At 37.2% G+C, this 26,761-nt stretch overlaps 1 protein-coding gene across 1 annotated transcript in view; it reads right to left on the reverse strand.

The window, feature by feature from the left end:
* Positions 1-26,761, reverse strand: part of CNTNAP4 (contactin associated protein family member 4) — a 224,572-nt gene that overhangs the window by 66,724 nt on the left and 131,087 nt on the right. The window contains exons 5-10 of the mRNA XM_010997777.3: positions 22,969-23,172; positions 22,232-22,416; positions 21,313-21,456; positions 17,351-17,612; positions 9,961-10,110; positions 5,841-6,012 (exon numbers count right to left, since the gene is read on the reverse strand). Of these exons, the coding sequence (XP_010996079.3) occupies positions 5,841-6,012; positions 9,961-10,110; positions 17,351-17,612; positions 21,313-21,456; positions 22,232-22,416; positions 22,969-23,172 (1,117 nt within the window). The remainder of the gene's footprint in view (positions 1-5,840; positions 6,013-9,960; positions 10,111-17,350; positions 17,613-21,312; positions 21,457-22,231; positions 22,417-22,968; positions 23,173-26,761) is intronic.

The following is a 26,761-nucleotide window of genomic DNA, read 5'->3' on the forward strand; positions in this document are numbered from 1 at the left end:
TACCACTAGAAACACATATATATGAGTGTGTATAATGTATTATGTTCATAAAGGTAACCATAAAGTACATGTTACTTTACAACCTGCTTTTTAAGGATTCAAAAATAAATAATGGGCATCTTTCCATGCCAATTAAGTTTATATGCATTTTAGCATTTTTATAGAGTCACAGGAATCCATTCAAAGAATATTCAAAGAATATTTAAAGATGTACTTAATTTTTTGAGCATCTCAAATCAATAATAATACAGAAGAAAGAGGGAGTTTTTTAAAAAGTTTAAACAAAAACAATCCTAGTTGGTAATCAGAAAAGAAAAGGACAGAGCAAGCTATTGTTTAACAGTCCTCTGACCATGTTTTAAAGGGGGGCAGGTATAAGTGACTGTTAACCAAAATTCTAAAGAATGAATCTTTAATTATTGTGATACATGTGGTATTTCTATGTGATCTGCTACTGAAAGATACTGAAACCATTTTGTTCTTGATTCTTGTTAGACTTGACTTTTCACATTTTTAAGTTACAGGGTCAAAGACTGGATTGTGAATTTTATTTAAATTCATCATATAGTAGCTCTGGTTGACTACTAGTAAGTAACCTATGAAAAATGACATGTATAGTGAAGCACTATAAACGTTGTAAACAATTATCTTTTACACTTTTCTCCCCGATTGTCATTCCAACACAAAGTAAAACAATCCACCAACCCATTTTTCCCAGACTCCAAAGCTCTTCCTTAGGCATTTCCATATGAACTTTCACTGCTTGTGAACTTAAAGAAATGTATACATCAACATGCCCAAAACTGAAGAGACGTGTGTGATTTTGGTTTATCCTGATTTCGTGTCCATTCTGATTTAAACTTCAAAAGACTTTCACACAGTATAGAACTTGGCTGAAATTAATAATACTGAAGTAAAAGTCTGTATAACCTAACCGCATTTAGGAAAATTAAACAAAATTAGATATGAATGGGTCCTAGGAAAATGGTGACCACTTGAATTCAAATCTCATATTCTTCCTCAAAACTACGGGTATGGGAGAGTGTGTGTGTGAGTGGGCCTGTGCATGGGTGAATGAGTGAGGAGGTGTGTGTGTAAGGACTGTATGTGCTGAGGGGCTCTGGGATAAATGAGTGCGTGAGCGTGCAGATGTGTGTGGGAGACTGTGTGCCATGACTATTAGTTTGTAAGTAAAGAACGTGTGTGAATGGGTATATGTGTAAATGTATGCACAACTTCATGTGTAGGTTTGATCCAACTTAGTTACAGTCGAAGGGGAAATAAAAACTACATTGTTTAAGATCCTGTCAGACTTTTAAATATATTTTTAATGTTCCTATTTGTTTTCACTGCAATTTATTAAACCATAAAATTATGTGTTTATTATACACAGATTAAACATTAACCACAATAAATGTTGATGTGCACCCAGGGAAGCTGTACAGCCAGCAGGCAGACAAGCAGGGAGACTTCCTGAACCAGGGGGCTTAGATCTGATGCTGGGCTCTGCCTCTTGGCCTTGTCATCTTAGTCAACTTACTCAACCTCTCTGTGCATCTGTTTCCATATTGACAAGAAACAAACACTCTTAAGAACAGGCTCTAAGATTAATTTAAATACAAATTTATTTATTTAAAATTAGTTTTAGAACATAGACATCGCACAATCTCACACACGTATACATGCAAAAACTCACTCACATATCCAGTCTCCTTACATGTTCACACAAGTCCTCACACACACAGTCACACAAGTGCTCACACATTAACCCTTCACACTCACATATGCACACACTCCCATTCAGCCACACCATCCCTACATAGCCACACACACTTGTGAGGTCATTCGAATGCATTCCCAGACCCCTCACACACTCACATCATCCTTACACACAGCCACTGACACACATACAAACTTCAGTACTAATTCATGACAAGTGCTTAGAATATAGCCTGGTAAACAGATTTTAAAAAACAACAACTCTATTTAATAATGTTTGGAAGCTACGTCAATAGGTACAGCATATAAGACCAAAATAGATGAATACATACTTTATGGGTTTAGAGATACTTTTGGAAATTTAAAAGGTATATAAATACAAAAGTTACTTTGATTTTTTTTTTTTGCTATTATTTTTAAGATTGCTAGGGTTGTAATTAGCCTAAAATTTTTCTTTAAAAAAATGTATAGTCAAGAATTATCCATGATTTGCTCGCTATTTCTGAAGAGTGTTTTAAGGTGTGGAACTACACCCCACGTTCTTCCTGCGTGCTGTATCAGACTCTATTTTACCTCCAGAAAGCAGGCTACACCGATTCCTCGTGTAGCATGGTGGCTTAGAGAAGCCCATATTGGATGGTTGTGGATCTACTCATATTGAAAGAATGTTCTGCAATCTGTGATGGTCAACATGATTATCACTCATAGTGTCAATGACTGAACCTCCCCACTGGTCCCTCGTAGCTCTTATCTACTGGGGGTAAGGGCTCCCTGCTTCTGCGAGTGAGCCCCACCTCGAGAGAGCTGGCCATGGAGGCTTGCTACAGACCTTCTCCAAAATCAGGAGTAAGGTTCCTGAGGTGGTGTGGCTGTAGCTATGGTGAAGGTCACTGTCATTTAATCCCCAAATCAAGACAATTGAGGTTTGTCATCTAAATTCTCCCTTTACGTATCATTTTTCATTATAGAAAGAATTTTTTTATCTACAAATTGATTTAAACACATATTCGAGGAGAGGAAATAATGTTCTTCTAATCCATTACTAAATAAGATTAAAATAACTTTTTTCTATATATATAGTAATATCCATTAATATTCAAAATAGGATCAACAGACATTGATAGACTAAATGGTCTTCAGATGTAATAGATGTGTGTTTGTGTTGCTAAAATGTTTCATACAAATAGAGAGTTATTTTTAAAACTCAGGATTTATGTATTTATTCAAAACATACATTGAGTACTACTACACAATAGGGGCTAAGTTTGTCACACTGTTTAATGTTTTTTGGGTTTTTTTTATCTGGAATGGCCATGACATTCCACTGAATTCAGCAATTAACAGCCTTAAAATAGATAAACAACAAGTTCATGCTGTACAGCACGGGGAACTATATTCAATATTTTACAGTAACTCACGGTGAAAAAGAATATGAAAACAAATACATGAATATTCATGTATGACTGAAGCATTGTGCTGTACACCAGAAATTGACACAACATTGTAAACTGACTGTACTTCAATAAAATATATATACAAAAAAAAAGATTAACAGCCTTGCTATTAAGGCATGACTGCCAAGATTATTTGGCTATAGTTGCCCATGCCTAAATATACTCTTTAACTATTAACTATCATATTTATTTTAAAAGTTACTTGTCCTCTTCAATGAACTCCCCAATCTTGCACTATCAAATCCTGTGTTGGAGTTCCTATTGAAACTACTGAATCATCCTTACACCTTTATCAATACTGTGGCTCCAAACCTCTCCGCAGGAGAGGTTCCTCTTCATTTTCCATGCAGAGAAGGTAACAATAGGTTTCTAAAGGTCCACAATGGGACCATAGAAACGAGTCACATTCCTACGCCTCTGAAATATTATTCAGCTGTCAGAGAAGCAAAAGCCAGTTTGATAACCAACCACATAGGTCTCTGATTTACTGGTACTTGATGATCTACACTACTGTTAGGGTATCCTAAGCTATTGAGTTTAGTGATATAATTTTGATACATTTACACCCATCTAAAATTATAGCAGCATCAACATCATCTTTTGTGGATGATTTAAAGAAACTGAAAGATATTCCACGCTCTTGGATTGAAAGAATCAACATTGTTAAAATGGTCATACTACCCAAAGCAATCTACAAATTTAATGTGATCCCTATCAAATAACCCAGGACATTTTTCACAAAACTAGAACAAATAATCCTAAAATTTGTATGGAATCACAGAAGGCCCATAATTGCCAAAGCAATACTTGAAGAACAAGAACCCTCCCAGACTTCAGACAATACTACAAACCTACAGTAATTCAAACAACGTGGTACGGCGCAAAAACAGACACGTAGATCAATGGAACAGAACAGAAAGCCCAGAAATAAACCTGCATAACTACAGTCAACTGAATTATACAAAAGAAGCATGAATATACAATGGAGAAAAGATAGTCTCTTCAGCAAGTGGTGTTGGGAAAGCTAGACAGCCACATGCAGATCAATGAAGTTAGAACTCTCCCTCACACCATACACAAAAATAAACTCAGAATGGCTTAAAGACTTAAACATAAGATAGGACACTATAAATCTCCTAGAAGAGAACATAGGCAAAACATTCTCTGACGTAAATCATAGCAGTGTTCTCCTAGGTCAGTCTCCCAAGGCAACAGAAATAAAAGCAAAAATAAACAAATGGGACCTAATTAAACTTAAAAGCTTTTGCACAGGGAAGCAAACCATAAACAAAAAGAAAAGACAACCTACAGAATGGGAGAAAATATTTGCAAATGATGTGACTGATAAGGGCTTAGCTTCCAGAATATACAAATAGCTCATACCACAACAACAAAAAAACCCAATCAAAAATGGGCAGAAGACCTAAACACAGATTTCTCCAGTGAAGACATACAGATGTCCAATAGGCACATGAAAAGATACTCAATATCACTAATTATCAGAGAAATGCAAATCAAAACTGCAGTGAGGTATCACCTCACATTGGTCAGAATGGTCATCATTAAAAAGTCCCCAAACAGTAAATGCTGGAGAGGCTGTGGAGAAAAGGGAACTCTCCTCCTACACTGTTGGTAGGAATGTAATTTGGTGTAACCACTATGGAAAACAGTATGGAGACTCCTTAAGAAAACTAAAAAAACTTACCATATGATCCAGCAATCCCATTCCTGGGCATATATCCAGAGAGAACTCTAATTCAAAAAGATACATGCACCCCAATGTTCATAGCAGCACTATTTACAATAGCTAAGACATGGAAGCAACCTAAATGTTCATCAACAGATGACTGGATAAAGCAGTTGTGGTGTATATATCTATATACATCTCTCTATACATGTATATATATCCATATATATCCAGAGATATATATATAGATATATATATATCTATATCCACACACACACAATGGAATACTACTCAAACATAAAAAAGAATGAAATAATGCATTTGCAGCAACATGGATGGACTTAGAAATTATACTGAGTGAAGTAAGTCAGACAAAGACAAATATCATATGATATCACTTATGTGGAATCTAAAAAAGTGACACAAATGAACCTATTTACAAAACAGAAACAGATTGACAGATACAGAAAATAAACTTATGGTTACCAAAGGGGAAAGGGCAGGGAGGGATAAATTAGGAGTTTGGGATTAGCAAATACAAACTACTATATACAAAATATATAAACAACAAGATCCTACTGCATAGCCCAGGGAACTACATTGAATAGCTTGTAATAACCTATAATGAAAAAGAATACATGTACATATATATAATTGAATCACTATGCTTTATACCAGAAACTAATGCAACATTGTAAATCAACAATACTTCAATAAAAAAATCTTTTGTGAATTGGTAGGTATGTGTACATGTAAATAATATGGCCATGTGTCTTCTTTCTAAATTTTATCATCAGAAATATGAAGTATAAAACTAAAAGCATATTTTTCTTATTTCTAGCATGAATATTATCTATTTCCTGTGGAACATGATGATGGGAAAAAGGAGAGAAAAATGTTCCCTTTATATGTAAATTTCAATCTGCTGCCAAAAGTTTGAAAATGGACAGGTCAAAATCAAGAAGTGAGATTGTCTTTACCTGTCTGTGATTCCGCATGAGTCTATCTGAAGGTCACTGAAGTTCCCGAGGGACCCCTGCTGAACTGAAATCAAATCTACCACCTTGTTACTGATAGAAATGAGCCTCATACATCCCTGAAATCCACCAAATGGACTTTTACAGCTGGATCCAAAGCTGCTGTCAGGACAACCTGATCAAAACAATACAAATCAAAGTAAATCAGGATGCATCATAATGAATCAGGACTGAGTATTGTCATTAAAAATAAACAAATAAAAGAAATAGGCAGTTGACTATTAAATTAAAAGAGAGAGGAAAGCCCATTACATTGTACGAATTGCAGTTTGATCTAAATTACAAATTGCAATTTGTACAAAATATTTCTCTTTATTAATATAGGATTCATAGGAAATTACTGTTATAATAATTATGTGCAAGGATACTGACTTAATTCAAATTTTAAAAATATACATATTAGCTCCGGAGTCCTAAACATGTTATCCAGCAGTAGTAAATTGTGTATAACTTAAACATAGGCAGTTCGTCTCCTGGGATGCAAAAAGAAGAGCATAAAGTATGAAAATACGCACTGCAGATAAGAAAAGGTAAATCAATAATGGTGAAATACCTTTATGCTTACAGCTATTTGGAAAAGGAGTTATAATGACTTAGAATAAATTTATGAATGATTTATTTAATTAAATACTTTTCGTATGCATGGAAGGGTCGCATACACACACATCTTAATACATCGTAATGGCTTCATGTCAAAAACATTTCACTGTTTGACTTTATTTCTTCTTTGTCTCAGAAAAGAATGTTCCATTTATAGATTTTTTTCTAACATTTATCTAAGACCTGTTTCTAATTATTTAAATAATAAAGAACTATAATATTAACCATTATTGTCTGAGGTTTAATGATGTTCTAAGTGTTTCTCTATCCAAGTGAAATAAACAATTTTATGGAGTATGAGCACATATATTATACTTATGCATTTTTCATTAATCTTTCTTTGCTGTTATGGTTGTCAACCACTATTACAATTTCAAAGAACAAGAAATGAATCAGCAAGTTCCTAATTCCTGCACAGTCCCTGCTAGTTTTCTACCAGGGAATTTCCATTATAATTAAATATTTTGACTGAGGATATTTCTCCTTAATGCTTTGTTTTCCTAACGAAATACATTTACATGGCAAGTAAAGGCCAGGATTCATATTTAAAACTGTTATCAGGCACACTGAAACAGTGTATCTTAAGCAACGGAGACTCTGAAATTTCAAAATTAATACATCAAGAGAAGGTGATGAAAGCTTTTTAAGTATCAATTTATTGTAGATGGTTCTATACACATTTTTCAGGGCTTAAAATTTTTCTGTTGGTGTAGGATATGGTTACCATAATCTGGATGTATTTTCTAGATGACTTATTAACTAATTAAGAATGTTAAAATAAAAACCGAGAGGATAATAGTTCAATGATACTTGGGGGCAACTACAATATGCCAGGAATATAAACAGCTCTCCTAATCTCCTTTTCTCCAGGTGCTGTTTCCAGACACATTTCAAGCTATTTCAGAATAAAATAAATTGTGTGGTATGCCTCTAGGGAACAAAACTAAGCAAGTTCGTGGTCACAAGGAGAGGTCATGGAACTTGACAGAGAGCACGCTGGTCATATTAGGAGGCCCTTCAGATTCCTGGCTACAGTGTTTAATAAGCAAGAGATTCTAAAGAACAAAAAAGAGGTCAACCGAGGTTAGCCTCATTAGTCTACAAGAACAGGCATCCACAGGTTAATATAATGCAATAGCAGAGAGGCATTCAGCACTGAACCGGTTTGCGATGAGAGTTCTAAAATATGAAGATTTCTGGGGGAATACTTCATGCTGAATTAATGGATGGCTCCATTACTAGAGGCAGGCAGCATGCTAAGCACCTCTGAGGATGGCAGATAAATTATCACTGCACGTCACTGGACCAGAAGTAAGATGTCGGGTTTGACTTCAAGGTGGCGTAGCCAGTTCACCGGATGGATCAAGCTTGATTTACACAAGCGGGAGTGTGAGAATTCGGCACACAGTCTAGTATCTCTAGCCTGGGCTGCACAGTGTGTTATTCAGTAGCACAAAGATTCCACAGGGGAATATACCTCAATCTGGAGAATCCAGATCTTAAATGTATAGTTTATAAATGATAAAAGCTACCCTCAGTAATTTTTTGACAAGCACACGACTGAGGGGGAGGAAAAGCAGATGATGGTGGGCAGAGGGTGGCATTTGGTGTGGTGTGTGCAGGACCCTGTGAGCTCCAGGGTGGCCCACTCTCCCAACACGACTGTCACCCTCAAGACTGGCCCAGGAAACAGATACGCCCCAGGCTGCTGGGACAGACCACCCCTTTGCACAGGGGCATTGCAGCCAGATTAGACTGACTGTCAGTAACATAACTTGCAGTTGAATTTAGAGAGAAGCAAAGAACTGATGATGGCAAGTATCTCAGAACGTGGGGTGTTTATTGACTTGAAGATAAACTGGCTGAAGAAGTAACTACCTAAGAAAAGCCTCCCACCTCGATAAAACAGATCCCAGGAAGAAAGGGGACTTGTTCACACAGCAGAGAAGGTTTATAGGGTGACAAGTGTCAGGTTTGCTCTGGAAGTGGGAAGTGAAAAGGTTGCTCCTAGGACTCTGGACTTTCAGTGCTAAAACTGGGGAGAGATGGTCACCCTGCTGCCACTGCCACTCAGGCAATTGGGGCCCCTGGCAGTCCTGCACTTTAGGGGGCCCTATCCTAACCATTCTCCAGCCTTGCTTCTGCCCATGGCCCCCCCAGGAGGCCTCACAGCAGGGGATGTGCCCACTAGGAACCTTCTCCTACTCCAGTTCACTCCCAGAATCCAGCATCCCCAGCCCAAAAGCCCAACCCAAGCTTCCAGAAGAGCGGACCTCCTCCACCAGGTGCTGGAGGACCAGGCTGGAAGAAGGAGGGAGAAGCGGGGCAGCAGGACACCTCCTGCCTTCCTTTGGACCCTTGCTCCCAACCCTGGAGATGTTAGGGTGCCCTGGGGTTTGCCAAGTATGTGTTTAGTGATTAATAACAGAATCTCATGCCAAGATCAAACATATTCTGGTACTGAAGGATACCAACTGAGAAGATGACTGAATAAACAGAAATGTCAAAGTAAACTTACGATGCGCTGTTTAAATAAAAGCCCTGAGGTTGAAATTTTATTATTGGAAGCTTCCAAAGTATACTGTTTAGGAACCCAAAACCATCTTAAACGAGGTCAAATCATGAAGAACACGTTGGAGAGGAATAAAATCCAACTTCAAGACAATGTTTACCTAAGGAGATGAAGGGATATGATCCTGGAAGGACAAACGGATGTTGGTAATACAATCTTTCTCAAGCTGCGAAATGCATGTGTATAGATGTGTAATTAAAAAATAACAGTATTTTTAAATTATATATATACGATGTAAGATATGAACAATGCGAGGGAACCAGGTGTGGGGTATATGGCAACTCCCTGTATGTTGTTGCAACTTTTTGGTAAATCTAAAACTATTCAAAAATTATAAGTTCATTTAATTATAATGGTACATAGCATATGTATCATAATATAAACAAACAAAATTATAGCATGCACATGTAACATATTTCATTATAAAATAATATTATAGTAGGAATCAAATCCATCTATGGCTTCTGTGGCTTCAATGGCTAATTGAGTTAGAGTATTTGTCCACTGGTATAATACTGACCTTCCGCCTTGAGCAGAGGAAAGCAATAAGGATGCTCTAGGAGAGCTAAAAGGCATGATCAAGAAAACACTGCAATGCAATCAGCCCATAAAACCAGAAAAAGACACACTTATAAGGACCATTTAACATTAGGAAAATATAACAAAATTTAAAAGTAAGAACTGAAGAGGGTGGCCTACTTGGAATCAATCTCTGTATAGAAATCATAAACGTTAAGTCAGTCCGCCTCGGAAAAAAAAATGCGTTTTAGGTCACAATTTGTTGCCTCGATCCACTCAATATTTCCATGTTCAAAGAAAGTGAGAAACTACTCCAAATTATTCCATAATATTGACACTCGTTAAAACATGATGCCTGACAGCTTCTCTTACCTCCAAAATAATAGGTGCCACCTGAAAAAATCTGCTCAGGGCCCAGGGAAGGAGCAGCAGAAGCCACTTGGCCGTCCACCACCACACTCAGGTGATTCCTTTTGGCAAATAAGGAGATGGAATGCCATTGCCCATCATTTAATCCAGCGCCTGGGGGAGATAAAATCACTTAAAAGAGGTGTCTCTTAACAGTGAACATCATAAGCAGTTGGTTAGTAACAGCAATGTACATGTCACTCAAGTGCAGCATCACATCTATTGACAAAAGGAAACAAGAAGATACAGAGGAAAGGGAGGTAAGTGGGAAAGGAGCACCCTCTGTGTGGAAATGTGCATCCTTACCTTCCTTTCTGGGGTCTCGACAGAGAGAACAAATTCTCTCCACTTCAGACAGTCCTGAATAGTTAAAAACTTTTTTTGATTATTTGGCATGGACTCATTTTCAGCTTTTGTCATGTAACTTACCTTTGACAGAAAGGGGTTTAGGAAGAGCAAAGATATTTTCTTCCCAAAACTTTAGGTTATACCCAATCAAATGATTTATCTGCTCTGTACACTTTTGTGTAGTCATCTTTTATAATATGAGAATAGAATATTTAGCAAAGTTTATCAAGTCAATCATTATAAAACTACTTGAAGAGGTTATAAGGAATTGCTGAAAGTGTGCTGCTATAATGCAAAGTTTAAAAATAAAGCAGTGTGTGAAACTGTATTTACACAGTTGATAGTCATAATCTGCAAATTTTGTATTTGCAAATTCCCCCAATTGCCATAATTTCTTTGTAATCTTCAAATCAATACTCAGGGTCCTCTGGGGGTCACTCACAGAAATGCACAGGGCAGAGAAATATTTGAGTTGACTGACATGCATACGACATGCATGAGGCAAAGCTTCTTATTGTAGCTCTCACATGTAAGCCTATCTTCGCATTTTTGTGATTTTTGCTGGTGATTTTGCTCTTCAAAGGGCCCCCTAGCCAGTGATGAACTGCTGTCTAGTGTTCTCAAGTGCAAGAAGGCTATGCTATGACTTAGAGAGAAAACACATATGATAGGCTTCATTCAGGCCTGAGTTATAATGCTGTTGGCCATGAATTCACTGTTGGTGAATCAACAATACATACTAAACAAGGTATCTTCAAACACAGTCATACACACAAAATTGTTCCAATTGGTTGGCAAAAACGTTGTCACCAGAGGCTTGCATGAACCTAACCCTGTTTTTCCTCTGGAAGCAATGGTTCAGTATTTACTAATTCCATGTTCACAGCAACTTCAAAGAAGATAACTATTGCAAATTATGTGAATTGATTCTGTGTATGCAATTCTAATTATATTCCTAATTTTATATAAATATGGGAAGGGACTGAAAGGAAATATCCCTACATGTAAACAAAAATTTTTTGCATAAAAGAAAATAGTGGTTGTTTCTATAATTTTTCTGTATTTTCCAAGTTTGTATATATAATAAAAAATTGCTATGATCAAAAATCAAAATTTTCTTATTGTCTATAAAAAAGATTCTCCAGTCCATCCTTAGGCAGTCCCGGTGTCATGAATCCATGAGATAATGGAGTCTTTCCATCTAGGAGGGAATGAGGTCTATGAGGAGTTCTGTGCTTGACTAGTCAGCAGACAGATGGAATCTGTGTCTCTGCTGTAGATAAACCAGTAAGGTTTACATCCATCGAATATTCACCTCTGTATGATTTTGCAGATCAAAGTATTAAACAAAATGTAAGTACTCTATTAGACCTTAAAGTCATGGGCCTCTTTCCTGACATTATGTGCAATTTTTAAAATTTCCCCAGCTATTTTTGTCCGTAAGCTTTCAGAGAGAAACTGCATGGAAGCTCCCTTAGATGACGAAGCTCTTAGCCCCGGATTCATTTAGTATAACACAAATCCCATCCCGGCCACCAAAGCTCGTTTTTACATTATATCCATGACGCAAAAAAGATTTCCCAAGACTCATGTCTGATTTGGTTTGTGAAAGATGATGACAAAGGGCTAAAAACTGCAAAACGAAGAATGTAGGCTAGATAATTTTAGACACATTATCTAAGAGTGGACTCTCAAATAGGTAGCTGAATAGAGTTACATAATCCCTGACGGTATGAGATTGGACGAAAATAAATCAAATGTCCCAAATTTGTCATCCTGTGCTTCCTCTAAGAGGATACATTTAGAGTGCAAATTCTCGTCTCGAGCTTTGCGTCACAGGGACGAACACCTCCCACCTCCCCGCCCCGCCAAGCGTCTCCTGCCATCTCGTTCTCGCAGCTCGGATGTGCCTGTGCGCATGGCTCCACTTCTGTTACCTCATCTTAGGCTTTCCAGTGGCCTCAGACTATGCTTCTCAACACTCGCAGTGATGCACATTTTCATCTCTGATCTACTACAGATTGATACTTTTATAGAACTCAATAAAAATGAATTACTAAAAAATTAGATAAAGAAGACACATAAAATACAGGCCCACTGACCGCACGCTTAGATGCTGCAGCAGTTATCTTCTTGCTGCAACAGTTTCTAAGAGCTTACTCTCTGTTTTTCTACTCATCTTGGTAACTAGTACTTCACGGAACCAGTGTATTCCAGGAGCGTACTTCCAGCAGCAGTGCTCCGGGCAGCTGCTGGCTAGCTGCAGCAGGATGAAATCAAAATCTTGGGGACATCTTCTGTCAATACAGAAGCTAACTTAGATGATGAACACAAGCCTGCCAGGATAGCCCACTCTGTGATTTTTTTTTTTAATGAAAATGAAAAGTTGCTTTATTGAGGAGACCAGCAACCTGGGAAGACGATAGACTAATGTCCCAAGACCATCTACAAGTTGCCGGTTAGAGGACAAAGGTTTAAAGGGGGGGTTCACGGGTGCACAAGCGAGGGGCTACATGCAGACCACCACTCCATGACCTGACAGAGTTAAATGCACCTATGTGCCCAGCTAGGTGGGTCATGAGGTTGCACGATGTTTGTGGGGGAGCCTTCAGAAAGCTCTTCTTCAGCCTCACTTGTAATGGACATCATTTGTGTATGATGAGGATTTTATTACCTGTCAGTGGGATTTATTACTCAAGTTAAATAATGAAAGACCCATTTCATTCATTTCACCTTACTTTACATTTAAAAAAAGGATCATTCTTAAATTGGCTTTGATTTTTAAGTCTACAGCTCCTTCCACTTTAAGGTCTGATGGGAAGTGAGCCCCTTTCCAAGGCCACATCACAGTGAAAAGGGAGGAGGGGAGAGAAGCACTGCAGAATTTGTATTCTTTCCGATTCGTGGTATTATAGGTGAATGCTAACTCTAATACACTGTTCCCACCACTCACGAATTCTGAATCTAGGGGAGGGGGCATCCTGCTTGTATAATAACAAAATAGTAACAACAGTTTTAGTGCCTGTTACTCATAACAGGTGCTGTGTGCTTTACACGCATGTCGTTTCACCTCCAGCCTGACTACTGTTGTTCTCATGTTAAATATTGGGGAAGTGGAGCCCGAGGAGGATACACAAGCCACCCAAGGAAGTGCCCAGGTGACCCGATTTCAAAACCCGCACTCTGCTCTGCCTTCAGGACAGACAGCACCCCCTCTGTTTTTTGGGTTTTTTTTTTTCCTTTTCACTCATGTTAAACAATTAACCTTGAGAAAGGAAAAAGCAGCCCCTAACAGCTAGGACCTGGCCTGGCGCTCGCAGGGAGGCTTTGGTCGTGTGCGACGCTGGCGGGCACCCAGAGCTAGGCCTTGGCATTCTCCCGCGGAGCATAAACCAGCTCACAGAACATCAATATCAGAAGGTCACTCTGTCACTACAATGAAATGGGATCAAAAACATCAAGACTACTTTACAGTCTGGTCTAAGCACAGACAAAAGCAAGGCTACCGCCCAAACCACAAAAACACCAAATGCTTTCCTGGATAATGCGAATGACAACTGATTTTTTTAATCAATTACAGAGTTAGCCTTACTTCAATCCTCCATCCTTCTAGTTAAGATTTACAAAAAAACACTTAATCACACAATTACCTTCACCTCCTGGCAGCATTTAATCCAGAGCAAATTTCTACTTTCTTGAAACTTTCCCCCAAATCAGCTAACACAACACAAAATCCTGGGACAAGTCGTCTTAACACCTTTGCAATGAGACTCTTTACAGTTCCCCTGGGGGTGTTCTCCTTGCTGCAATAAACAAAGACCCAACTTGTTTGATTGCAGGTGTGATCACTGTGGTCTTTGGATGGAAACCGCTGACAACACCAACTGGAAGAATAAATGGAAGGGTTTGCCACTGTAGGTCATAGCAGAATGTGGGATTGTTTAAGATCGCTCTCTCGCTCCTCCTCCTCCTTTTCTTCCTTCTCTCTTTTTTCTCTCTGTCTCAGGCCCAAACCACATAGACACAGAAAATACAGAGGGAGGAAAATGGTTTATCTCTGCCCCTCGTATATACCCTTCAGGTACTGGTCCTAAATTACTACAGAAACATTGTGACAGCTTAGCTGCCATCACTCTCTCATAAGACTGTAACAGACATCCATGGAGGAAGATATGCAAAGGGGGGAAAACCCTGCTGTTTAGGGTATGTTCTTTGCAAAGGAGCAAAAGGCAGTTATACAAAGGCCATTACTCAAGGAGCAACTGAAGGGTTTTGTCTGTTCCAAATAACTTTTATACTCTGAAACACTGCCAGACTTTCCTATGTTCACTAACTATATCCACTAACCAGAATTAAAGATCCACGACACCAGATGGCTCTTGCCAAGAGGAAAATACGGGGGTCACTGCTGCCACTCACTTTAGGGGAAAGTGAGAGTTTCAGGGAGTGATGGGGCTCTAATGTGAAAGGTAGGAATATTCCAACAGTGAAAGGGAAGAAGTGAACTCAAAGAAATGGCTTCCCCAGGGTAAGGCAAATCAAGAGGGCTGCCCCACTGCCAGGGCCACAAGAATCACAAACGCCTAGTAAATGGAACACGCAGAAACATCTCATGTCCTGCAAGCCTGCATCTGCTGGGCTCTGCTCACGAGGGCAGGAAGCGTGCTTTCAGGCCTGATTTTCACCTTTAGGCAAAAGTAACTGCAGCATTAAAATCATAGCAGAAATCTCAAAGGTGACAGTAAGGAGTTTGTTTTAAATAGGAAAATATAACCGAATTGTTCATTAGGTTCTTGATACCATCTGAATGATTTCTGCTTTGCCATCTATAAAGGTGACAAAGACTGAAAGCATTTTGTGACATGAGGGATTTTACAGTACTGTTACTGTGTTTTATGATTTAGACTAATATAATACCTTCAATATTTCAAAAATGACATAGGCTGATATAGTATTTTTGAACCATTCCAAATGACAATTTGCAAAACTGCATGTCACATTAAAAATTTAGCTTGATAATTAAAAAATTTGTACAATTCTGTTCTTCCCAACACAATTTAATTTTTATTCCATTATAAAAGACAAAAACTTTGAGTTTTGAAAACATGTAGGATTACTAATCTATATCTCCACTAGCTAAGAAAAATTGAGCCACCCTTATATGATAAAATGATTTGTATCATATGATAATAACCCACCAATAGGTAATGGAATCTCTTCAGTGTCGTTAAAATACACTCTGACAACTGATTTAATTACCAGGCACTGGACCTGTGAAAGTCCTCTCCTCTGAGATAAACATATGGACCACATACCCAGACCACTGACATAACCTACTTTCAAATGCAAAATGTACTTGGCCTCACTGAAACTAGCAAAAATTAATATTTTAAAAGAAATCAGAAAAATAGGAATGGGGGAGTTGGTGAGTAAAGGCCCACTTGTGTTATCTGAATGTAACAACTTCACTATATCAACATTCATATTTTGTCGAGGATCCTTATTGGCTATGAGCACAATCTCACTAAGTCATATGCTGTCATGACAGATTACATGCAAGTGGATTTAAACATTAATTTAGAGATTTAAAAAAATCATTCGGGGTAATCTAGATAGACTTGCATCTAGTAATTTATTAAATTTGCATGCCTGGAAAGTGTTTAGAAATGGACTAGCTCTGTGGGCCTCACTACAACAGCATTGCGCTGAAGCAGCTTGTTTAAGATGTTGAAAATGAGGCTATGAATGCAACCACCTCAGAGGATGTCAAATACATCACAATAAACTGCACATTAATGGCAAGCTTACATTTTTAGACTCTCATTTTAGGGAGCCTATTAATTATTAATATGACACTGATTAATTTATTTCTTTTTGTCAAGCCAGCACATCTACCTCATTTTGAGCATTACATTAAAAAGTCGCAGCACAGTACCTCTGAAAAATTATAATTGATACTGAAATTTCAGTCTCCACATTTAAGCTGCAGTGATATATGAACAACACAAAAGATATATAAAGACTAACCGTATCCATCTGTATACTTGTTTTTCTTACATTTAGTTTCTGACTGTATTGTACCTCTTTTCCTCTCCCAGTCATATTCTATTAATTTTGATCATAGCTGCTATAGATGAGTAGTGCAATGGCATCTTTAAGTTGTTTTTAAAGATCACTTATTAAATTGATGTAGCAATTTACCCCAATGTGACCTCCAGTTGCTTGGTTTGGGTATTATTTCATATATATGAAAATGTGATGGAGATCCTTTGTCAAGAACTATATAATTTTAATGAAGAGACAAAAATATCCCTCACCCAAAGCACTGACCTAAATTAGACACTAATTTTCCAGACACTCATATAGTCTCCTTAATTATATGACTTCTAATCATTAAAATGATACCGTATTGCCTAGAAATGCAGAGAATTGCATTTGGTGCCCATATGAGGAATTTTACAGGAATCTTTCCATCCTTCCCAAATGTTTGCACCTTGGCACAGACTACATCAGGAAGTAAAATCAATCTGACTAAATGTTTAGGCTGTACATTCACACTAATATAGAGATACAAATATGGAGTCTAGAAAGACCACTCCCCATCTCTCAAAGACCAGGTAAGAGTAATAACTGTTATACGAAGACTCGTTTTCCACTGAGGACACCCAGCAAACTGGGGTCCATTTCGGAGTTTTTCCTATTTTTCCCAAAACACATTTCCTCAGGACATGATGATTCATCTGGATTGGGTGAGGGCCTAGGAGGGACATTTCTATTCCCCCATAACTATTATTCTGGTTAATAAGAACCACCAGTGTTGAAACCAAATTTAAAAGAAAATTGGAATCGAGTTCCTCTAAGAAGAGATAATCTTATTAACTCAAGTATTCATTTATTAAGCAAATATTAATTTGGGGGTTATGCATAAAGTTTTATGGAGAAGGGACAGAGAGATAATGAAATCTTTCAAACCCATATGCTTTGCCTGTGGGAATACACTTATTACCTGCTGTGATGTCACTGGATAGTTTTCCTGGATGGTAGAAATTCAGCTTAAGTTTTCCATCATTAAGAAAAAGGAGGAGACCCCCTGAAACCAGCGGAAGCTCACAGAACAGCAGAAGCCCTGCCTTATTCCAGGTTCGAAATTGAAAAGTGGCAGAAACCTCGTCCTTCCTGGAAGAGCCTGGCAGTGCTAAGTAACTCCTGGGGCTCAGAAAAGTCACAGGCACAGACTGCAGTTGTGAACAGGAAAACGACACATTTCCCTGAGAATAAAGTAAAAGAAAAAGCTTTAAGAATAACACACATATCATATTAGTAATACAATCTGAAATAGTCACAGAGGTTGTGGATCAGTCTCTAACTACCCCTGATTTAAAGCAACAACAAAAATTGTCATCAACATGGATATTCAAAACCTTGCCATGTCTTAAAGGTTCTTCAAATCCAGAGATATTAGGGTCAGGCAAATCTTCTCCTGGGAGTTTTGGGTGAAATTTTCTCCCCAACTCTCAACTTTCATAAACACATCTAACTCAATGTAACTGAATTCACTAAAAACTTACTTAAAACAATTATTCATGGTTTAGTTGGTTTTCTGTTGTCACTTTTTTCACCGTTTTGCTGCCTTTGGCTTGTAACCCACCCCATAACATAACGAATATTAATGAGCTACCCATTTTCCTTCCATATTTTTTCATAATTTTCTCTGATTCCATTGACATATATATGTATATATACACATATATATCTAGATATATGTTTAAATTAGGTGTTCAGTTATATGTACATACACATACACATAAATAAATGTTTTGAGTACATATATCTACACACTAGGCATTATATGTATTACAAAAACAGGAGCCATGTTTTACGCCCTTTATTGTATCATGATTTAATCATTAAGAAATATCTTATGGAAATTTCTTTGAGTTATCTGGCATAAGCCTAATTCCTACTTTTATTGATTGCATAATATTCTACTATGTGAATGTTTCAGTTGTTAGTCAACTGTTTTCTTATTAATGTGCATTCACTTTGCTTTCAGGTTTTGCCTCTCTTACCAATGCTGGAATAAATAACTCTGCAGGCTTCTCTTTGTGCTGGCATTTTCAGTCCTGCAGAACAGGGTTTGACATATAGAACTACTGTATCTACATGTTTTAATAAATATTTCCAGCATCTCCTCCCCTCTCCAAATAAAAGTTAAAATTCTCCACATTTCCAATAGTAGTATACAAAGATACGCTTTTCCCCACATCCTTGACAGCCATAGGTATTATATGTCCTTTAAATCTGCACAAATTTAATGACAAAATGACAAAATGATGTTTCATTCTTTTTTACTTTGTACTTACCTGATTAATAGTGAACCTGAGCATTTTTCATGAGTTTGTTGCTTTTTTGAACTTGCTTTCCTTAGAATGGTCTGTTCATAATCTCTGCCTATTTTTCATTTTTCTTTTCTTTTTTTTTTTAGGTTTAACATTGCACACTACGATGTACTATTGGCATTCTGTTTTTGAAGATTTTTATCTTTTTCTTATCATTATGCCCTTGTCATCAGATTTACATGTATTACTTCTCATCTAATGGTTTTAAAATAGATCTTCAAGATACACTAGAATTGTGTGAATTTTCATTAAAATATTGTGCATGAAAAATCATTTTACTATTAGGGTTAAATATATATTTATGGATTAAAAAATGTTAAGGTATGAACTATTTAGAAATAATTAGCATGTTCCTTAGCAGGCTTCAGAAATAAAGATAAATATTTTCATTTTTCCTGAAAATAATCTTTAACAAATTTTCTAAGCATAGATTTGAAAAGTCAATGAAATGACTTTATTTAAGAGAATACACACTGGAATTAAACCACAGGTCTTGGTTAAATGAAAACATTTAGCTATATTGTGATACTGCTAAAAGTGAATTAGCTTTCACTGCAGACAAATATCCTGTCCCAATAAATGAAATAACGAAAGCTGAGGAGTGAACTACACTGACCCGTAATGTAAAGGCAATTATAAGACTAACAAACCTGGTAAAAATGGAAACATTTACCAGCTGCATTTGGACAGCTGTCTACTACCCTGCAAGCAGCAAATCCTCTTGGCAATGAAGAGTGAGTGTTAGCTGCGTGAGCAGTTTCTGGAAACTCATTTTGCAATGAAACACTCACATCTATTTCTTTGTAATATTTTTCTTTTCTTTTTAAATTCTTTTCCCTTTTATTAAAAAAACCATCTAAAAATCTTGCTGGATGGTGTACTCATATAAATGCTATCAATTCACACAGATAATTAGGAATAAAATCTTTTGTAAACAGTAAACATTCCCACGTTGTGTGCTAGGTTTTGCTGACACAACATGAGCTAAAATTAACATATTTTGAATTTTGAACAATTACAGAAATGTATTCAAATGATAGTTATGTCTGCTTTTCTATCATCAAGCTCGTTAAGCTGGAAACCACATTTTCCCAGAATCACCTTTCTTGTCTGGTTCTGATTAAAAGTTAGCCAAAAAGGGGGCCGGTATGACATTTGAGTCAGGAGTGAAAGGTCGGCCATTTCACTCCGAAGTTTTTCTGTGTGATAAAGCACAGTGAAGGATGATCACGTAATGGAGCAGGACCCCATGGGGCCTTCCGGGGACAGGCCCCTCCCCCAAATCTCTGCTTGTAGCTCCTCTCTGAAGTACCCAGATAACAGTAACCAAAAATGGCTTTCCTCATGCTGAAGCACATTCTAGCCTGACTCTGAATGGCACATGCTTCTCTCTTCCTTAGAGCATTCATCTTCCCTCTTAAGCAACCTTTGTTCCAGGCACAGAAATGTCCAGGGATATGACTTGTTAACTCCTGGTGCAGAAGACAAACACCAGACTAAGGCCCACTGGAGGAGGAGAACATGGTCTGATAACCAAAGAAACAGGAGGCCCCATCATTAGGTTTTCTTGACGCCAAAGCAGCCATGTCAGGGAGGAAAGAATGCAGCCCCTACACGTTCACAGGTGTTTATCAGAAGCTTTGTTCCTTGGACTCTCACTATAAAGGTCCTTGCTATTCCTCCCCAAATCGGGCTCGCAGTCTTAAGGCATTAGCCTGCTGTGACCCCCTTTGCCTGGCAAAGAAATAAAGCTGTTCTTTTCTGCTTCACCCAAAACTCTGTCTCCAGATCTCAGTTCAGTGTCGGGGCACAGAGGCCGGGATTCGGCAACAGTCACAGAGGGGCTGGTTTGTTCCAGCTTGTGATGGTTCTCTTTCACTCTGCTCCATCTCTTCTTCCAGACATCTGGCCTCCATTTTTCCCCGAGCCTGTGACAACTCTTAAGATCCAAGTCCTAAAAATAGATTCCTTGTTCTAAACTCACACTGGTGCTGCTTCCCTGACTGGACCCTGACCAACACTGTTGTATTTAAATTTGGCCGCACTTCCATATAATTAGAATACAATGCAGCCTGATCAGCATTGCTCTTGGGACAGATCGGCAGATGCAATATTGTAAGAGCCCGTTACTTTCTTTTATCAGTTATGATTGACCATGGCAAAATACAAGTTTTTCAGATGCTTTTCTAATATACATGGATGTTATGATTCCAGGAACTTGGTATGCTTCTTTAGAGAGTGTGTCAGTGAATATCTTATCAAGAAAATTACAAAGCAAAAGAAATTAGTCTCCTAGGACTAATAATATCACAACAAAATACATTAACAGCTGTACCAAAAAAAAATCTGCTTTACTTTATATAGAAATAAAATAATCATACCCTGTGAATTTTAAATTTTTTACATAGAATTAATTCCTTACATGCATGTTGCCAAGCAGAGAAATTTTTTTAAAGAAAAAGAGTAAATTTTAAAATATCGTATCAAGTGGAAATCCAGAAAGAAGCAAAATGTTTTGTGTGAAAAAGCCACATAGTTTTCCTCGTTCATTCACTGAAGACTTTCTTACCGTGACGATGATCTGTGGGTTTTGCTGCTTGGCCAAATCAATGATATCCACTCCATTGAAATAGAGATTTTCTAAACAGCCATGAAAATTTTTATGGGGGAATGACACAGATTTTCCAGGTGCTGGAATCCCTCCAAAGCTGATCTTAGAAAGAAAAATGGCATCAATAATATTGTTTAGTGATTTCCTGATAATTTGCTTAAATAATTATGATTAGCAATTATAGCTGTAATCATCACAGATAGATCAATTTTTCATTTTCCTACACTGCCGTATCATCAATTTCAAAAGGAGATTTTTAAAAAAATTAAGATGCAGATTTTTAAAAAAATTTATATACTTTCAGTTTTTATTTATATCAGAATTTGATTATTCTTACAAGTTGCTAATCACACCTGATTTTGGTATTTATCGGTTGCTGAAGAAAAATACATCTTTATATCCATGGTAAACCTTGACTTCTTTAACAGTTGTAAATGATTATGATATTTTATTTTATATACACTTCTGGCATTGATACTTGTGCATTTGAATTGATTATTAATAAATTAATTAATCTATTTATTGCTACATTCTCTTCACAATAAATCTACACTGTGGTGCCCTGTATCCCCTCAGAATCATGGAACACACTCTACAGTTACTTGTGGTAATGAGATCTCTTCGTGGAGATTTCCCACATGTGGCCATTTGTGACTATACATTTCTCTATAATAGTAAATTAACATATTGGGAGAAAAATGATGTCTCAGTAGTGTATACCCAAAACCTGCTACTGTGAGTTAGGTCACCTAGAGGACCACTTCATCAGGACCTTGATTTACTCTGAAGGTGGGTTTTCTATACTGCATTTTCTTTCGTGTGGCTACACCACAGATACATCACAAAACCTGTATTAATCGAAAGGTAACCATCACACCTCATAATCAAGATGCAGGTAACTGAATTCTCCCTGGGCGTGGAAAAGATGCCTGTGCTCATCCACCGTAAAGTTGACTTGTTTGCCCAAGTGCTGGACAAGCACAGAATGCCAGTGCTGGTCGTCCAGCAGGCTGCCCAGGGTGAGGGTGATCGGGGTGTGTGTGGAGGGCAGCTTAGCTTCACCTTAGAAGAGAAAAAAATAAAGCACCATTATTCCCCATTTTAAAAAAAGGAAAAAAAGTTTCTTTTTTGTGGAGCAGAGTCTCTCATAATAACTGCAATCTCTTTCCAGGCACTCCTTCCAAAACACCAATCTGAATTTACCCGATGTTTGAATATAATATCCTCTCAACCTTGGTGTAATTTCTTCCACTGTTAATTCTTTTTATTAGTATTACCCATCATCACACACTCATTTACAATGTAAATTTTATTTTTGCTACAACCTCATTATTTTTACTACCTTCAGTATTTTTCAATGACCCATCCCCTTCATCATCATTTGAAAATAGCTGGGTAGTTCTATCAGCACTACATTAGAAACATCAAATGAGAGTCCTGTACAATTTTCAAATTAGGAACCATTTCTACCCAAAAGTGCAATAATGGCATTTACACATAAACTCTTGAATGTGGAAATAAGGCACCTTAATTGTTAAAAAGATAAGCTATAAAAGCATAAAGTTACTAAAGTGATATCTAAATGGCCAGATTTTTAAGACCAAATAGTTTTACCTGAATTAATAAGTAAAAAGAGTTTTCCTTTTCTTAATTCCAGTGTGATGTGATCTCCACTTTGCCCTTCCCGGTGGAGTAGAATCCCATCACTCTGCATGGTTTTAAATTTCAAAGAAATTATATCCTTTCTGGGGCTCAGGGATTTTTGATCAAATCTGTAGAGAAGGGAACTTTTTCCATCAAGATCAACCACCTCTGATCCTAGAGACAAAGAAATTAAAAAAGTCACTCTAAGGATAAATACGCTTTTCACTAAAGCATTTTAAATGTACATATATAAAGAGAGCATTATACATACACCCGTACATGTGGTTCAGCTCAAGGCAATCATAGTAATGGAAAATAAAACAGCCAAACGTCTTATTTCCTTCTTGATACCTGGGATTGATTCCATTCCAGTCTTTACACACCTATTTACAAAATGCATGATCCAGAAGTACATTGTGAAATGTATTCCTAATTCTCTTTTATATTATTAAAGACTGTTTCTCATTCCATAAGAAAAAAAATCAGGGAGAAGGTTATAATCAATATCCATAAAAGCACTTTGTATATTTCATGATCAACATTTTAATGATGTTCTTGAAATGTTGAAGTTAAATGGTTTTTGAGTTCCTAAAACACGGTTCTGAAATCTCACAATACTTTTCTATGTGCTATATATAAAAGAGATCCACATATAAATACATACACGTACCAGACTCATCAAATGCCTCCTCAAGTATATATTAAACTGCTCTTTGTGTTTTATTATTTGTATGGCTAACTAATGGTATTTAAGAGCAATGCTATCTTCTGTCTTCTCAAGGGCATTGTTGGAAAGATAGTCACTTAATGAAATTATAAGGGCTGTTCTGCTGCATTTGTGTCACAACTGTGACACTGACAGGTTTTTCAGCTTTCTGACAGTGTCTTATCTACTCATTGTCAAGATCACTTTTATTCAGTTCATCTGAAAAAAAGATGTCATGTTATACTAGTAACATAACAGTACATCTGTCAAAATCAGTTGTACCCTGAGCAAGAGACACAAAAAAGAACCGATGATGCTCACAAAGCCTAGCAGTGTTTTCCACATTTCACAAGTCAAAGATTTTTTTAAAAGCAATTACCCTTGAGAGCGCATTTATGTAACAAATGAAGAGGTTAGGGAAACCCAATAAAATAGGAAGCTATTTTTCAACTGGTTAGGTGACTTCTCCGAGTCAACACAATGACATTACAGTTTACTCATCTTGTTTCATTCGACAAAATTATTACGTCTACTTGTGTGACCAAATATGCATTTCACTCAGATTATCATCATACCTAATGCAAACCATTTATATTTACCACCGCCCCCAATTTTTTTCAACTATTTTATGCAGCTATCTTTTGGAAATTCAGAGGTTTGATTTTTCCACATCTTGTTAATGTGCTTATAAAGAATTCATTCACCAAGTGCACATGAATAAACATTGCATTCTGTAGAAAGAATAATGTTAACTGAACAATTATTCCTTGTTATATAGCTGAATGAATGTGCATGGCAAAAACATAACTCTGTGTCAAATACAAATAATGTGTTCTATGATTATTAGATTACAATAAATTAAGAAAATTCCAATAAGACAGACTTTAAATGCTGACACATTTGGAGCAATGCAGTTATCTCTGAGTTAATGCATCGCTTAAAGGCAACCATCATTATAATGATTTTATTTCCGATAAAGTCTATTTTTGGAATTAGCTAGAGTTTTTTTCCTAATGAAGGTCTAGCCTGTGTTACTTTAGCCTTTTATTTCTTTTTTTCTCTCTTCTTCACTATTATTACATTATAATGGTCATATTAGCCTTTCATGGCACCTAAAGCCTTTGTGCTGGGAACATTTCCATCAGCCACACGGGACAGTGAAAAACATATTAGAGCAGTGGCGCCTAAAGCAGCGGGATACTGTTTCTGTCTCGTGTCTTACACAGAAGGCACGTGCCATCTTCTCTCACTCTTACCTATCATCTTCTTACTTCACAGGCACCACACTAAGTAACTGGATGCTTTCACTCAAGAAACACTTACTCAGCGCATCCTGTCGGAGGCACTGTGACGGATGCTGAGATAAAAAGAGGGATCAATACCAACATGGTCCCTGCCCTCAGGGAACTTACGTTCAGTGAAAATGGACAAGTAGCCAGTGAACAAATATGTCCATAAATCATTACAGATTGTAACAGGCATTCTGATCAAGAATAAAAGCAGCCTGGGGTCTCTTTAGTTAAGGTAGTTGGGGAAACTCAGTTCTCGGGATTAGAAACCTGAGGCTTAAGCAGATAGTAATCAATAATCTTCTTACTCTTCTCAGTCTTCAAGTCCCATGCTTGTCCCCATAAACTAGAACTGCTCTTATTATGTTAATTTCAAGAGGCCTAGACATTCTCTCCTTCACTGTCATGAAAGGAAGCTGTGAGGACGCTGACACACTCCAGTGGCAGTCAGAAACTCAGCTCCCAGAGGGAGGAGGGAGGAGTAAGGGGGCTGCCCTTGAAGAAGGGGGCCTGAAAGCAAGAAAGGAGCGCAGGATAGGATTCCACAAACTCACCACAATCACATCACAGATTTCACAAGCATGTGGAAAATAATACTCTCTGGGGGGAGAGGCTAGATACAATTCAGAATGTGAATACAATGTCAGTACAGGAGAACTGCAAGTTACATGCGTGCAACACATGCACACGGATTCTTACAAAACAGCCAAATTCAGGATGGCTTCTGACAGCAATACTTTAGGTAGAAAACTCACTCATAACAGGTCTGATATAAGTCATTGTTATAAAAAGCTATTTACAAACTTATCTGATATATAAAAAGCATACAATTTTGAGCAATAATCACAAAACACTATGCTATGATACATAGTTAGTGATATAAAAATCTGTAACTATCTGAGAAAAACAATCTTTTGAGAGAGACACAGAGGGGGAGTGGGAGAGAAAGAATGTGAATTTAACATCAGCACCTAGTTCTCCAAGGATGCCAGTGGGAGAGAGAGGTATGTAGCCGCTCTTGAAAGTCATCTTACCACTGTTAGGAAAAACTGGAAAAACTGGAAATACATCAAAGGAATAACTTCATATCCTTTCAGTGTCATACTGGAGCTTTTTAAAAGAGGCCTGTCTAAAGATTATTTAATACTTGGTGAATTCACAAATGTCTGATTTTATTCTTTATTACTGATTAGGGCCAGACTCTAGGTTTTTACACGTTAATTTACAGAATTTTTTCCCCCAGTACAGATGTAAATAACTTTCATCTGGTAGAAAATATATTCCCAAAAGTTACGATTTTATTGCCCTGTTGAATATTAACCATTTGTGTACTTAACCTAGTAATAGTAATCCAACTTTCTTTCTTGGATTCCTATATCTACTCAGTCTCTTGAATTTTCTTTGAACTAGCTTTCATTCTTCAGATTCCTTCTTTAATAAATCAAATGCATCTTTAATATGTATTTATTCTATATTTGAATGAGAGCCATGCTTTCACATTTTTGAAGATTTTGCTTTTAAACTCACTACTAATTTAAAAGTGCAAATGGGCTTCACATAATTGACTGGGGAAAGCAACATTTCAAGTCTGAGCCATCACTGATAACGTTTAGGGTGAATTTGTTTTCACTATTTCACAAAGATTTTCAGATTTTCTATCTCTTGAAAGAGTACTGCCAAGCAAACACACGTTCACAAAAGAGTGAGTTCAGATGATTTGTAACAGTATTTCTTCATGTTGAAACTAACCTATAAAAGATCTAATATG

The sequence above is a fragment of the Camelus dromedarius genome, chromosome 9, assembly GCF_036321535.1.
Source record: "Camelus dromedarius isolate mCamDro1 chromosome 9, mCamDro1.pat, whole genome shotgun sequence".
NCBI classification, from domain to species: domain Eukaryota; kingdom Metazoa; phylum Chordata; class Mammalia; order Artiodactyla; family Camelidae; genus Camelus; species Camelus dromedarius.